This window comes from Lepidochelys kempii, chromosome 3 (genome assembly GCF_965140265.1).
Source record: "Lepidochelys kempii isolate rLepKem1 chromosome 3, rLepKem1.hap2, whole genome shotgun sequence".
Classification (NCBI taxonomy): Eukaryota; Metazoa; Chordata; order Testudines; family Cheloniidae; genus Lepidochelys; species Lepidochelys kempii.
The window spans coordinates 166,771,684-166,786,850 of NC_133258.1; the positions used below are offsets into that span (position 1 = coordinate 166,771,684).

At 43.7% G+C, this 15,167-nt stretch overlaps 1 protein-coding gene across 5 annotated transcripts in view; it reads left to right on the forward strand.

Annotated features, from left to right (window-relative positions):
* Positions 1-15,167, forward strand: part of LOC140909520 (uncharacterized) — a 66,921-nt gene that overhangs the window by 22,214 nt on the left and 29,540 nt on the right. For 3 of the 5 annotated variants that reach the window (XM_073338989.1, XM_073338990.1, XM_073338991.1), the window contains 2 exons: positions 3,362-4,778; positions 5,664-6,239. The exons of the other annotated variants lie outside the window; for them this stretch is intronic. In XM_073338989.1, the coding sequence (XP_073195090.1) occupies positions 4,223-4,778; positions 5,664-5,920 (813 nt within the window). In that variant the 5' untranslated portion in view covers positions 3,362-4,222 and the 3' untranslated portion in view covers positions 5,921-6,239. Of the gene's footprint in view, positions 1-3,361; positions 4,779-5,663; positions 6,240-15,167 lie in introns of those variants that run through there. 5 annotated transcript variants of the gene reach the window in all.

A 15,167-nucleotide genomic window follows, 5' to 3' on the forward strand; every position in this document is an offset into this window, starting at 1 on the left:
ACATGATACTATGCTGGAATAGTCACCAGGTCCATAAAATATAAACATAAGAATGGACCTACTAATTCATAAATTCAGTAGTAATCTCTCTTTGCTTAGGTTTGTCATTTTCATTACTCTATCTATACAAACATTTCCTCATTTTGAGTGGGCTTCTTAATAGATGGTGCTGAAGTCCACTGTCACTTGCTGAAAAATGAGATCACATGATTAGAGATTGGTCAAACCCACAAGTTGAATTTCCCCAAGAATCTGGGTTGGATCCATCTCTTTAAATAATTTAGAAAATCTCAATCTTTTTGTCTTCTCTAATTTAAGATCTTGAGTAATGTTCCCTTGGTATCGGTTCTATTAAAGTAAGTTACCCATTTTTCTGGTAAGACAGGAGTACCACGGATGCTACAACTGTTGCTCCACAGACTACAGTGAAGTATTTACGTTAACATGTCTGCTTTTATTTCCCTAAAATCAGTACACTAGATAGTTTATATCATCCTGACAATTTCTTTATCATGTATTTTCTCTCACCTTGAATAACTCTATGGGTGTATCTGTGCTAGTGATTACCACCAGAATGCCATATTATGTTAAAAAATTAACATGAAATTCACCTTGTGCAGAGAGCCAACACAGGACCTATGGAGCACTTAAGTCCCACTTAAGCCCCCAAATTAAGGTTTGTGTGAGAGTGATGCATAGGTCTTGCACACGTCCTCTGCACAGCAGTGAATTTCATCCTTAATAAATAGGGAGTTTTGTTCTTTAAATTCCTTTTACACATTAAAATGCTTACAAAGAAAGCAGCCTGATAGTACTGCTGGCTGGTCAGTACCAGCAAGTTCTGTCTGAGTGGGGGTAAGGAAAAAAGTTTGCTTCTAAAAACTTGGCTCTGATATCTTACTGTGTGTTCTGCTGTAAGTGAAGACTTTTTCACCCCAAATAGTCTTGTATCTCAGATGGTATTCCGGCACTCTGTGAATCTCAACCCTTCTGTCTACTGCATCACTGGTGCACCCATAAATTGGTCTCCAATATCAGTCTCCTCCTTTCTTTGCTGATGTTTGGCCCATGAAGAATCTCTCAAGAGATCCACTGTTAACCACATTTTCAGTTTTCTTTCCAGCTCCCCAACATGATATTTTGATTATAAAAATCTTCTTTCATTGGCGTCACTTGCTGCGACTTGGATTACCATTGATGGGAACTGCCCAGCATCCTTTAGAATAACCGATATCTTTATTGTGAAGGTATTTGTCCTGCCAACTGGGAGGCAACATATCATCCTGTTTTCTGTAGGCCATAGATGTTTTGGACTACATTTCTCACTATGTAGTCACCAATTGGGATTATTAATTTCTGGATCCCTTTAGGTGGTTGCTTTTGGTCAAAAAGTCACAGTACTGATTTTGAGACAATACCTTCATCAGGTGTTGGTGGTGACTGGTACGGAAGGCTCCATATCAAAAAGTGTCCTCTTCCTTCCCTTTCTAGAAGTCAGTTCTGCTTTATGTCCACTCATGCCCATATACAAAAGAGCAGATCTAAGAAATTAATCTGTTTTTCTACCAGTAAAAGCAGTTTTTTCCTAAATGAAATTGTTGCAGAGAAGCCTTCCATTTCAGCCACTACAGCTAGGTTGCTATGAAGAAGCATAAACCTAAACCCACACCACCAAATCCACCTATCCATCATTTACCATATTCTACCTCAGTTGGCAACACTTGGGGCTGGCTGGAATGAGGGCTAGTCTCTGACACCCCCTGGATGTTTGACTTTATTGTCTTAGTCTCTGCAAAAGAGTAATAATAGACCTTATCTCCTACCCCTCTTTCTGGGGTGTATTGTTTTGCTGACAGCCAGGATGGCTCCAGGAGTGGCGTGGCGTGGCATGGCATGGCATGGCATGGCATGTCCTGCTGCTGCTTCTTCCTCCTCCGCTAGACTACCTTTGTTACCCTCATTCTTTGGAAGAAGTAGCCTTCATCCAGTTCACCACCCCTTCCTCTGGGAAATTTCCCCTTTTAAGCACCTCTTCCTCCAAGCTGAACATGCCTTGCAGGTGTGCCTTGTTAGCACACTACAGGCCCAGAAGAGCTCATTAGCCTCCTCTAGCCCTGTGTGAGGGTGTAGCTCTTCACAAACACAAACAGAGTTCTTTAAAGGGTGTGGATTATGTCAGACCCCAAATTTACTTAGCCTTTAAAGCTGAACCTTCTTGCAGCAAATTAATTTTGTTTTGAAACTGATCTCTTTGGTCCTGAGTCATTTAAAAAAAAAACCACAATAACATGCTGCTCTTAATGTAGTTAGTGTACAAAAATAGTGGTACCAAGCTGTGCTATCAACACACAGAGGTGAATTACAAATCACCTGGTTGGATGGAACTGTTTTAGAAGATATATTATGCTTATCAGTCTCTCAAAGCACAGTTTCCTCCTTGACTGACCTTTGAGAAACATATTCCTGAGATTGTTGAATTGTTCACAGCGGATTTAGTTCTCTGTATGTAGAATAAAAAGAGAGAAGCTTAATTGCTAAAGAAGAAAGACTTTTGTTCTGTATATGTTGTTAATTTATGTTTCAGGATATTTCTGAATTGGAAATGTGTCAGCTGGTTACTACTTTATCTTGGTTTGCAATTGCTGCTCTCGGGCTTAATTGTCATGTTCATAGCTAGGAGTGTTCTCTTCTTAAAAGTAAAGCCCCAATGGATGGGCAGCTAACCACAGTCTTCAGCATTTTAACCCATAGACTGCCAGTGTTTTCAGGAGTGCCAGCCATATTAATGTCTATGATGTCCAAAGGGGATTTCCCCCAATATTCAGTTTATAATTTGACTTGCTGACTAATTCAAATACATTACACTCCACTTTTTGTCTATTCCTTTGCTTCCAAAGAGTCTAAGCCAAGAAAGAAAACAAACTTTTTTTTTTTTTGCCACACATTAATCTTCTTGAACAGTCTCCCCTGCTGATTGAGGTCCTTTATAGCTTACAAGGGTTGAAAGAAAAATGGAAAGAGGATATAGTAGCTATGACTATGTATCTAATCTCATCTGTCTTTCGTCTAAGCATGTATACCACAGCCATCAACAGAGTATCTGAGTGCTTAACAACTATCGCCTTAAACAGTTTATGCTGGTACTTGCTAGGTGTAGAATTAGAATATTTGATGTGTGGTATACGTTCTTGTCTGCATATATAATACAGAGTACTTGTATGTGGCTTCTTTGTTACCTATATTGCTGTTGGTCACCTATCTGTTCTAGGATGTAGCTGAAAATAGGACCACTGCAGTTCTTAGCCAGTTTTTCCCTGATAATTAACTAATAACCCTTTCTTTATTATTATGTATTTTGCAGTTGCACCTACTGGCCCCATGCAGGACTGGAGCTAGGCATTATACAAACATAAAGGAAGGTGGAGGTCCCTACCCTAAAATGCTTACTACCCTTTGGAAAAATCTGTCTGTCCCTAACTTTGATCACCCCACATGCCATATACTAGCTGAGGTCTAAAACACTGCGTTTACAGAAAAAATACTTTCTTATGTTTGATTTGCCAGATTCAGCTTTTGATCTTTCTTCAATCTGCTGCAACCTAATAACTCAACATTGTGTTTGCTTTCTTTATTGAAGCAGCATGGGGTTGGCACAGGCTCTTCTACAGGGATTTCAAATCTCTTTTCAAATCAATATACTGTTGATGCTGCTGTGGCTTCTCCATTTCACAGCTGTTTCACCTATTTTGCACCTATATTTATTCTACATTTACCACCATCCAAATATAATTGCCCTAATCTAGCTCACTACTTAAGCTGTCTGGGTTTGGGGTTTTTTTTGTGCTGTTCCTCAGCATTTATATTTTTGATCATTTGCATCATCTGTACACTTAGCCCTGGTCTACACTAAGGGGTTAGGTCGAATTTTGCCACATTAGGTCAATTTTAAAATGAATGCATCTACACAACCAACCCCATTCCGTCGACCTAAAGGGCTCTTAAAATTGGCTTCTGTACTCCTCCCCAGTGAGGGGAGTAGCACTAAAATCAACCTTGCTGGGTTGAATTTGGGGTAGTGCAGATGCAATTCAACAGTATTGGCCTCTGGGAGCTATCCCAGAGTGCTCCAGTGCTCTGGACAGTACTTTGAACTCCGATGCACTAGCCAGGTACACAGGAAAAGCCCTGGGAAATTTTGAATTTCATTTCCTCTTTGGTCAGCATGGCGAGCTCAGCAGCACAGGTGACCATGCAGTCCCCCCAGAACTGCAAACGAGCTCCAGCATGGACCAAAAGTGAGACACTGGATCTGATTGCTGTATGGGGAGAAGAATCTGTGCAGGCCAAACTCCGATCAAAAAGAAGAAATGTCAATATATATGCCAAAATCGCACAGGGAATGGTGGAGAGAGGCTACAACAGGGACACACAGCAGTGCCATGTGAAAGTTAAGGAGCTCAGGCAAGCCTACGAAAAGACAAAGGAGGCAGAAGGTCGCTCCGGGTCAGAGCCGTATACATGCTGCTTCTATGATCAGCTGCATGGCATTCTAGGGGGGGGACCCTACCACTACCTCACCACTGTCTGTGGGCACCTGCAAGGGGGAGTCTCACGCAACAGGGAGGAGGATTTTGTGGATAAGGAAGAGGAGGAGGAGACTGTGCAGCAGGCAAGCGGTGAATCTGTTCTCCCCAGCAGCCAGGACCTTTTCATAACCCTGGAGCCAATACCCTCCCAAGGCGGGATCCCCGACCCTGAAGCTGGAGAAGACAGCTCTAGTGAGTACACATTTGTAACTACAGTATAGGGTTTAAAATCAATAGTGTTTAATGTTTGATTTGCCCTGAAGAATTGGGATACATTTGCGGCCAGTACAGCCACTGGAAAAGTCTGTTAACGTGTCTGGGGATGGAGCGGGAATCCTCGAGGGACATCTCAGTAGAGCTCTCCTGGAGGTACTCTGAAAGCCTTTGCAGAAGGTTTCTGGGGAGGGCTGCCTTATTTCGTCCTCCACGGTAGGACACTACCACGCCAAGCCAGTAGCAAGTAGTCTGGAATCATTGCAGCACAAAGCATGGCAGCGAATGGTCCTGGGTTTTGGTCGCATTCAAGCAACATTCGGTCTTTATCTTTCTGTGTTAGCCTCAGGAGAGTGATATCATTCATGGTCACCTGGTTGAAATAGGAGAATTTTTGTAAGGGAACAGTAAAAGGACCCCGTTCATGCTGGGTTGTTTGCGCTTGGCTAAAAGGGATCATCCCGGAGAATAGCCACGCGGTGGGGTGGGGGGAGGTGTGTGCTGCAGATCCACCTGAAAACCGCAGCCCCTCCTTTTAAATGTGAAACTCAACCGGCATTGCTTGCTTGCTATGGGAAAGGATGGTGCTGCAGTTTGAAACCATTCCCACATGTTATGAAGGCGTAAGAAGCCAACCCCAAAAGGCTTACCATGGCTGCCTGGAAACCGAATTCTGTTGCCCAGCTGTTTGTGATGTGTCACCATACCAGCAGGTGCTCAATATAAAAGGCAAAATGTGACCTTGTACCTAAAGCACATGTGCTGTCTGCTGTGAATTGCTTGATTCACTGTAAAAGAGTCTCCCTTTTGTTCTCAGAAATGTATCATCTTAAATTTTACTCTCCCTTTTTATCTTCCCCCTAGGTGCAGATGTTTCTATGCGCTCGCTATCCTCTCCGTCCCTGAGGTTATCGCAGATTAGAGGGCGAAAAAAACGCACTCGCGATGACATGTTTTCTGAGCTCATGCAGTCCTCCCGCACTGATAGGGCACAGCTTAATGCATGGAGGCATTCAGTGGCAGAGGCCAGGAAAGCATTAAGTGAGCACCAAGAGCAGAGGCAGGAGGCGATGCTGAGACTAATGGGGGAGGAAATGGACATGATGAAGCTTCTGTTGTAGCTGCAGGAAAGCCTACAAGATTCCAGACCCCCGCTGCATCCATTGTATAACTGCCTGCCCTCCTCCCCTAGTTCCATATCCTCCTCACCCAGATGGCCAAGAATGCGGCAGGGGGAGGCTCCGGGCACCCAGCCACTCCACTCCAGAGGATGGCCCAAGCAACAGAAGGCTGTCATTCAAACAGTTTTGATTTGTAGTGTGGCTACAATAAGCAATGTGGCCTTGTCCTTCCCTCCTCCCGCACCGCACCCCACCCCACCCCATTTGGGCTACCTTGTCAGTTGTCTCACTTTTTTAAAATTAATAAAGAAAGAATGTATGGTTTCAAAACAATAGTTACTTTATTTCCTTTGCCAGCTGTGATCGAAGGGGGGAGGGTGGTTGGCTTACAGGGAATTAAAATCAACAAAGGGGGTGGGTTTGCAGCAAGGAGAAATACACACAACTGTCACACCGTAGCCTGGCCAGTCATGAAACTGGTTTTCAAAGCCTCTCTGATGCGCAGCGTACCTAGCTGTGCTCTTCTAATCACCCTGGTGTCTGGCTGCTCAAAATCAGCTGCCAGGCGATTTGCCTCAGCCTCCCATTCCGCCATAACCTCTCCCCCTTACTCTCACAGATAGTATGGAGCACACAGCAAGCAGCAATAACCATGGGAATGTTGGTTGCGCTGAGGTCTAACCTAGTCAGCAAACAGCACCACCGAGCGCTTAAAAGTCCAAAGGCACATTCTACCACCATTCTGCACTTGCTCAGCCTATAGTTGAACTGCTCCTTACTACTGTCCAGGCTGCCTGTGTACGGCTTCGTGAGCCATGGGAGTAAGGGGTAGGCTGGGTCCCTAAGGATAACTATTGGCATTTCAACATCCCCAACGGTAATTTTCTGGTCTGGGAAGTAAGTCCCTTCTTGGAACTGCTCGAACAGCCCAGAGTTCCTAAAGATGCAAGTATCATGCACCTTTCCTGGCCATCCCATGTTGATGTCGGTGAAATGTCCCTTGTGATCCACCAGTGTTTGCAGCACCATTGAGAAGTACCCCTTGCGGTTTATGTACTGGTTGGCAAGGTGGTCCAGTCCCAAGATAGGGATATGTGTTCTATCACCCCGCCACAGTTAGGAAAGCCATCCAGTATGACCTGCACATTTCCCAGAGTCACTACTCTTGATAGCAGAATGTCAGTGATTGCATTGGCTACTTGGATCACAGCAGTCCCCACAGTAAACTTGCCCACTCCAAATTGATTCCCAACTGACCGGGAGCAGTCAGGCGTTGCAAGCTTCCACAGGGCTATCGCCACTTGCTTCTCAACTGTCAGGGCAGCTTTCATCTTGGTATTCCTGCGCTTCAGGGCGGGGGAAAGCAACTCACAAAGTTCAAGGAAAGCGGCCTTACAGATGCGAAAGTTTCGCAGCCACTGTGAATCATTCCATACCTGCAACACTATGTGGTCCCATCAGTCTTTGCTTGTTTGCCGGGCCCAGAATCGGCGTTCCACTGTATCAACCAGCCCCACTGCCACCATGATGTCCCAATTGCCACAGCCCGTACTTTCAGGAACGTCTGTGTCCATGTCCTCATCACAATCGTCTTTGTGCTGGCGTCTCTTAGCCTGGTTCTGCACAGACTCCAGGATAATGTGTGAGGTGTTTACAATGCTCACAACAGCAGCGGTGAGCTGAGCAGGCTCCATGCTTGCCATGGTATGGCATCTGCATGGGTAACCCAGGAAAAAATGCGTGAAACAATTGTCTGCCGTTGCTTTCACGGAGGGAGGGAGGGGCGGCTGACGACATGTACCCAAAACCACCCTCGACAATGTTTTTGCCCCATCAGGCATTGGGAGCTTAACCCAGAATTCCAATGGGCAACTGAGACTGCCGGGAACTGTGGGATAGCTACCCACAGTGCACGCTCCGTAAGTCGACGCTAGCCATGGTATTGAGGACACACTCCGCCAACTTAATGTGCTTAGTGGGGACATACACAATCGACTGTATAAAATCGATTTCTAAACATTGACTTCTATTAAATTGACCTAATTTTGTAGTGTAGACATACCCTTAGAAAATATTTTGCATCACTACCATCTGAATCACCTAGAGAATCTGTATCACCAGTATGTTACATGACAGCTTTTGCTTGTAGAAAAGACTACAACACATTTAGGTTGCAAAATGATTTCCATTGTTCCTTATTTGGAGGCACATAATCTTCTGAGAAACCTGTCTGTTGGGCTGATAGTATCTGTTCTTGATCTGAGCTCAAAGGTGAGTTTTTATTTTATTTCAAAAACTTGAGGAAACAGGTACAGTGAAAATGGCTGAAGTGAAGCTTTGTGTATCAGTGGTCCTTAACAAGGAGAAGAGACTTCGCTAGGCCTCTGGGGAGGGGGAAAACTACAAATTGAAAAGTCACTTCAGAACATACTCCATAGATATCTGCTAAGATTATTTTAGCAGTTTAATGAAGCTCCAGTACAAGTTAGTCTCTAGTCCTGCAAAGTTTTATGCATGTGCTGAACTTTACACACTGTGCATAGCCCTGCAGATCACTCACAGTGTATAGAGTTAAGCGTATGCGCAAGTCTGTGCAGAATCAGAGCCTTGGGGTGGTAATGGCTGGTCCCTTCAGGTGAGGTGATCAAGAGGGAAAAGAAGTTAAATAATTAGCCCAATATGCCAGAGGGCTTGTCTTCTTTGCAGAATGTACTCAAGTTATAACTCAAGCATTGTGCCTCACTCGAGTCCTGTCCACACACAAAAACTCTTGACTAAAGTATAGTGGTGCTTTTAACTCGAGTTGGCCGGCAGTTGTGGGGTATAGACTAAAATTTGAGTTAGCACAACATATCAGCTAACTCAACCACTCTGTGTAGCGTGAGTGTTCTCTCACAGTGTGATCATTCTCACTTGAGCTAGGCTACCTCAAGAAGACTTAACTTGAACTTGAGCTGATACTTCAAGTAAAGACATATCTAGGGGTGGCAAGTTTCTTAGTAGTAGCTTGAGAGCACCAGGAAAGTTCACACATCAGTGTCTGGGCTCCCTAACTTTGTGTTCCTCTTCCCGCAAAAAATTACTATTATTGATATTTGGGATTGATTCTTCAAGAATATGTAGGGAAATTGTATTTGCAGTTATTTGGAATGTTTAGAAATAATGGTACCAAATAATAAGAAAACAATAGAAAAGGTAGACATAAGTATGGAGGAAAACTTAGCTGGTTGTGTAGGGTAGGATGGAGGAACAGATCTATATTTGGAGAAACCTCTTTGTATTGAAAAGTAGGCCAGTCAGGTGGCATGATGCTTTTATGACTTTGAAATGCTGAACCCATATAACAGAAGTTACACTCACATTTGAACTAGAGCAATTCTATATACTCTGATAAGGGAAAAGATTGGTACGAACAAGCTGGCAGTGTTGCCTAACAAACATTCACCTTATTAGTAGTGGCTCTGAAGCTGGATAAGCAAGGGTTAACTGAATTTGTGCTGACCCTCTTCTGCAGCTGGCTTGTTAACTCACTTGACTGGAAGAAAGAGAAGGTAGTTCTCAGGAAGAAAACTGGGGTTTGAACAGACTTGTTCGATCTGAGAGGGTTGAGCTGCAATTGTAGTATACTAGTATGGTTGGGACAGGAGCCCTGAGTGGGACCAACCTTGGGGAGAAGGTGTAACAGTGACAGTATAGTGCTCTGGGTAACCAAGAGCTCTAAGGAAGGGCGACTCTGAGAAGAACTTTTGGGAGGACTTTAGTTATAGAAAGTAATTTGGATTAACAGACCATAACCCAGGAGCTGTGATTCTGAGATTGTGGTGTCTTTTGTGAACAAGGACCCAGTTAAGACTTGGGCTTAGTCTACGGTTACAAAGTTTTACTGGCATAACTGTGTCGGTTAGGAGTGTGATGGATATATTTAACCAACATAGTCAAAAGTCCTCTTGTAGAGGCAGTTATACGAATACAATGGTGTTTTGTACGGCTATCCGTTTTTGCTTTGTGAAACTGGAATACGCTATGCTAGCACAACTGCATCCATGCTGGGAGTGGCTGGGTGGAGTTTGCTGCTTTAACTATATCGACACAGTTAGAGCAGCAAAACGGGTAAGTGTAGACACAGTCTTGAAGAACCTGGAGTCTTGTATGGTGTCAGGTGGGAAATAAGACCCTGCTTACACAGTGCTTCTGTCATGATTTTTTTTCATTATTATTATCACACTAAAATGTTTCCTAAGCAAAATACACTCTTCTCTGCAGTATGTGCTTAACTGCAAATGCTGGTTTGTTATTGTAGGGTTGTTGGTGTGCTGGGCTGCTGACGCTTCTTTTAAGAAAGTGCTGACTCAGCTTTTAAAGAGGTGGGGAAAAGATAGGGTAAATTAGGTAAACAACTGACACAACAAGGGGAATAATTAAATCAAAGATTAGCCAGATCCTAACTTTCCTGGGAGTTTTGGATGTGGAGGAATCCAGTAATGGAATCTAAAGAATGGCTTGGAAGCCTGAAGTTCCTGAAGGAAATGCTATCAACAAATACATGGTAAACACTGGCAGTTCCCAAGATCCCAAGCATTATGCTATATCCCTGGCTTCAAAGGAAACATTTAGATGATTCATAATGAAGTTGATAGATATTATAAGACAGTAAAAATCTATCCTAAGGCAAGATATCGTCAAAAATTTTTGTCATAAATAACTTATATAAAATACTATAACTTCAACAAAAAAATGGGGTAAGACTTCCCACTTCCTTTGTGGTCAGTGGGGAAACCTGTTGAAAGAATGACCAGGAGCCATCATGCCTCAACACTTCACTAGATAAGCTAGCTCAAGAAAGTATGACTGGTATTTATTTGTACATCCCTAATGAAGAGGAGACATATTTTTCTCTGAGTCACTTAAGAAATATGTAACCTGTTAAGGAGGAGTTCTAGCAACAGCCACTAATGGGATTTTAGCTAAGGAACCAGTAAGCAGTTGGGAGGATTTTAGAGCAAGAAATGTACTGACTACAGGTAGATATACAGCTCCTAGTGGATAGAATTAGAGCTGCCCAACTCTGTTATAGGCCAGATACTGCTAACAGCTAATGGAGATTTGCCTTTAGGTCAAGTGGTATGGCTTTTGGAGCAAGAAGGGATATGGCTTTTGGAGCAAGAAGATCTTAGTTCTGGCCCCCTGGTGCTGTAAAAGTTTTGCATTCCTATATTATGCTGAGTATGCAAAGGGACATTCGTGGAATGCTAGGTGGCCACAGACTCATTTCAGCGTATGGTACAGCATTCCTTTGGGAGGAAAGGCTCTAGAGAAGTCAGTATTATAATTTAAAGGTAAACTTGCAGGCTTTTTACCTGTCAAGACATGAATTCAGATCCCCAGGTTTCTGTGACTTTTTTTTCCTGCTACAGTTGCATCACTAACACTGGTTTCAGAGTAACAGCCGTGTTAGTCTGTATTCACAAAAAGAAAAGGAGTACTTGTGGTACCTTAGAGACTAACCAATTTATTTGAGCATAAGCTTTCGTGAGCTACAGCTCACTTAATCGGATGCATACTGAGCTGTAGCTCACGAAAGCTTATGCTCAAATAAATTGGTTAGCCTCTAAGGTGCCACAAGTACTCCCTTTCTTTTATCACTAACACTGTAAACTCTCTAGAGTAGGGACCATTTTCTCATTATGTATTCACAGTGCCTGACATATTGGGACCCCAATACCTTATTTGGGCCTCTGACTAATATATAAAGCAAATCAGGAGCAGACTGCCTTCTCTAAATTGCCCTTAAGTATTGTTATAGCCACTGTAGATGTGAAATGCAGAATAGTAAGGGCCTGAACTCTGGTCTTGTGTATGAAGTATAGGAGGAACTAGTTTTAAAATGTACCTGTGATTTATAAGTCTGTGCATTAATTTAGGATTCTGACATTTTTATTTTTAAAGCGTTTTAGTTCACCCTCTGTAGTAATGCTAAGAATGGTTGGATTTTAAGGTAAACATGGGTTGTATCCCTCTGCTCTACTAAGTTCACAGATCAGCACTTTCAACCATGAGCCATACGTTTAGTTTTGCAGTTTAGGAGTCCTGCAAAAAAGTCTGACTACAGAAATTCTTTCACAAGCTCTAGAGCCAGAAAAATATGATAAAAGAAAATTGAGGGATTAAGTAGAAAAAGAAAGAGCAAAAAATAAACCAAACCAAAGCTGCAGGAAACTGAGCTTGAATGTAAGAGCAGCATCTGGACAGAGTGGGAAGTTGGATTTGGCAGGGACTAAAGTGTTGCAAGCACTTCAGGAAGAAATTTAGGTCCTGATCCTATAAAATTCACTCTCATATGAGGAGTTCTTACTCGTGCAAATAACCCCACTTCAGAGGGATTACCAAGGGCTGCAGGATCAAGCTCTTAGAACAAATCAGCTGTTGTTATTGGCAACACCCAGGATGGAAGACAAAGATAGAAGTACTGTAATGTAAAAGGTGAAAGGATTGTTCAGCTGTTCTTTAGAGGGTCTTTGGCTAGGTCAACTGAGTCAAGCACACTGGAAATCTAGTAAATATTCTTTTATAAGAGCAATGTGGCTGTTAAGGCAATGATGACTGTAGGAGGGGTGTATTTCAAGTATACATACTTGCCAGATCTCTCTTTCAGCTGGGACACTCCTTGCTTTTTTTGGACTCTTTCCCAGCCTCCTGTAGATTTTGGAAAGCCTCCCAGTCAGCTGCCATGTAACGGGCTTTGAACTTCAAATAGGAACACCCAGCGCTGGAGGGAACACCACCACCCTTCCTCAACTCCTCTGTTGTATTTGGTGTGTGGACATAATGGAATTCTTCCAGACTGCAATTGCCAAAAAACTGGCAAGAATAGTACCAGGGAATCTGAGAGCAGAGTTGGGTTTAAGTCATGGAGAACATACAAGCCTTTGAAAATGGACATTTATATGTTGTAATACAGTGCCTAGTATTACTGTGCAGAGAGAGAGAGAGTGTATGCGTGCCCCTGCTGTAGCTGGGACAGAAATGCCACTTAAGAAATAGGAAAGAAAATACAGAATCTGAATTCTGATGCAACTCTAATTATACCAATTGAATTATACCAATTTTTTAAATCATTTCTGGTTTGTGTGAAGCCAGTTCTGAAAAATGCTGACTGCAGTGGCACAGTTAACAAATAGGAGCAGTTAGTTTATTAACCATCATTCAGGCAAGATTACCTGCTATTAGCTGAAACTCCGGGGGGCAAGGATCAGCGTTCATGTCACATTCCCCATCAGTACCCGGCCCAAGCTGGGGACGCTAGTGATCCAACCAATTTGGTGATGAATCCTGGTCATGTGCCATCTGAGGCATGTTGCGCATATGCTAAAGGAAAAAAGCTGAAATCCCCAGTAGCACTCATGCTTTCATCCCACTACATTAGCGGGTAGTAATATGGGACTTGCATATGGTTCAGATCAACAGACCCTCTAGGTAGGTATGCTGGCTCTAGCCCAGAGGCGGGCAAACTGTGGCCCATGGGACTGTCCTGCCCAGCCCTTGAGCTCTCCGCCGGGGAGGCTTGCCCCCGGCCCCACCCCCGCTGTCCCCCATTCTTCACAGCTGCGCCGCCGCGTGGGCAGCACTCTGGGCGGCAGGGCTGCACGCTCCTGCAGGGCAGTGCGGCAGCATGTCTGGCTCAGCCGGGTGCCACGGCTGCCAGACATGCTGCTCTGAGTGGCATGGTAAGGGGGCTGGGGCCAGTGGGTCCCGGGGGGCAGTTAGGGGACAGGGAGCAGAGGGTGGTTGGATAGGTGTGGGAGTCCCGGGGGCCTGTCAGGGACTGGTTGGATGGGGCAGAGGTTCTGGGTGGGGCAGTCAGGGGATGGGGCACAGAGGGGGGTTGGAAAGGCATGGGAGTCCCAGGAGGCCTGTCAGGGGGCGGGGGTGTGCATAGGGGACAGGGAGTGGGGGGAGCTCCCAGGAGGGGGCGGTCAAGGGACAAGGAACAGGGGGGGTTGAATGGGTGGGGAATTCTGAGGGGAGCAGTCAGGGGGTGGGAAGTGGGAGGGGTCAGATGGGGGCGGGGCCAGGCTGTTTGGGGAGGCAAAGCCTTTCCTACCTGGCCCTCCATACAGTTTTGCAACACCAATGTGGCCCTTGGGGAAAAAGTTTTCCCACCCCTGCTCTAGCTAGTACCATCTGCTTCAGAGGGTGCAAAAATCTCCATAATGGACAAGCATGGAATAATCTGACTTTAGGGGAAGTTTCTTCTTAATCCCAGGCAGTAAGGTCTTGACATATACCCTGAAACATCAGAGTTCATATCCCTTATAACTTTTTTGCCCTATAACTGTGGATGGTGTCATCCTTATAAATGACTGTCCTGTTTTAGAATTCTGCTGACTTATTGGGGACAATGATATGTTGGGGCAGTGAGTTCCACAAATAAGTGGGTTTCTTTTTTTAACAAAACCCAACTTTCTGTCATAAATTGTAATATATTGCCTCAAACTTGTATCATGATAAAGTGTGTAGGAACACCTGGTTTACCTTCTCCGTACCATTTATTATATATACCTAATCAAATCCTCTTTTATTCTTTTCCTCTAAATATTTCTATATGTGGAAGTCATTCTATGCCTCTAGTCATTTTTGTTGTGTACTGTTGACCTCCTGAATTTCTGTTTTCTGGTGGTTTGTTTTTTTGTTTTGTTTTTTAGAGATCTGATTAAAACACAATATTCAAGGTGAGGATGTATATTGACATATAATGGCATTTTAATATTTTCACTTTGTCCTATGATTTATATATTTTTGTTTGCTTCGTGAATGTGGCTGACACTGAGCTGAGATCTTCAGTGAATGATCTACAATGACATCTAAATCTTTTCCCTGAATGATGACAGTTTATTTAGGACCGAGCAGGAATTCCCAGAAGGAATAACTTGAACTACTCATGCACTGTGCATTACCTTGCTGTGAGTGTCATTTCCTCAGCACTGAACTTCATCTACTGCTATGCTGCTCATTCATTAAGCTTTACTAGGCCCTTCTGATGTTTCTCAGTCTTCTCTAGTGTTGACTAAACTAAATTACTTTGTCATCTGAAAATTTTGCCACCTCAGTGTTCATACACCCCCCTGTTTCCTAATCATGAATTAATATGTAATCTCATAAAAGCCAATTAACAGGTTTCTATATTTCATGGCAAAATCAAGAGTGTTGTCTTGCATGTTCTTAAGGTGAGAGAAGTGCGAAGTGAAGC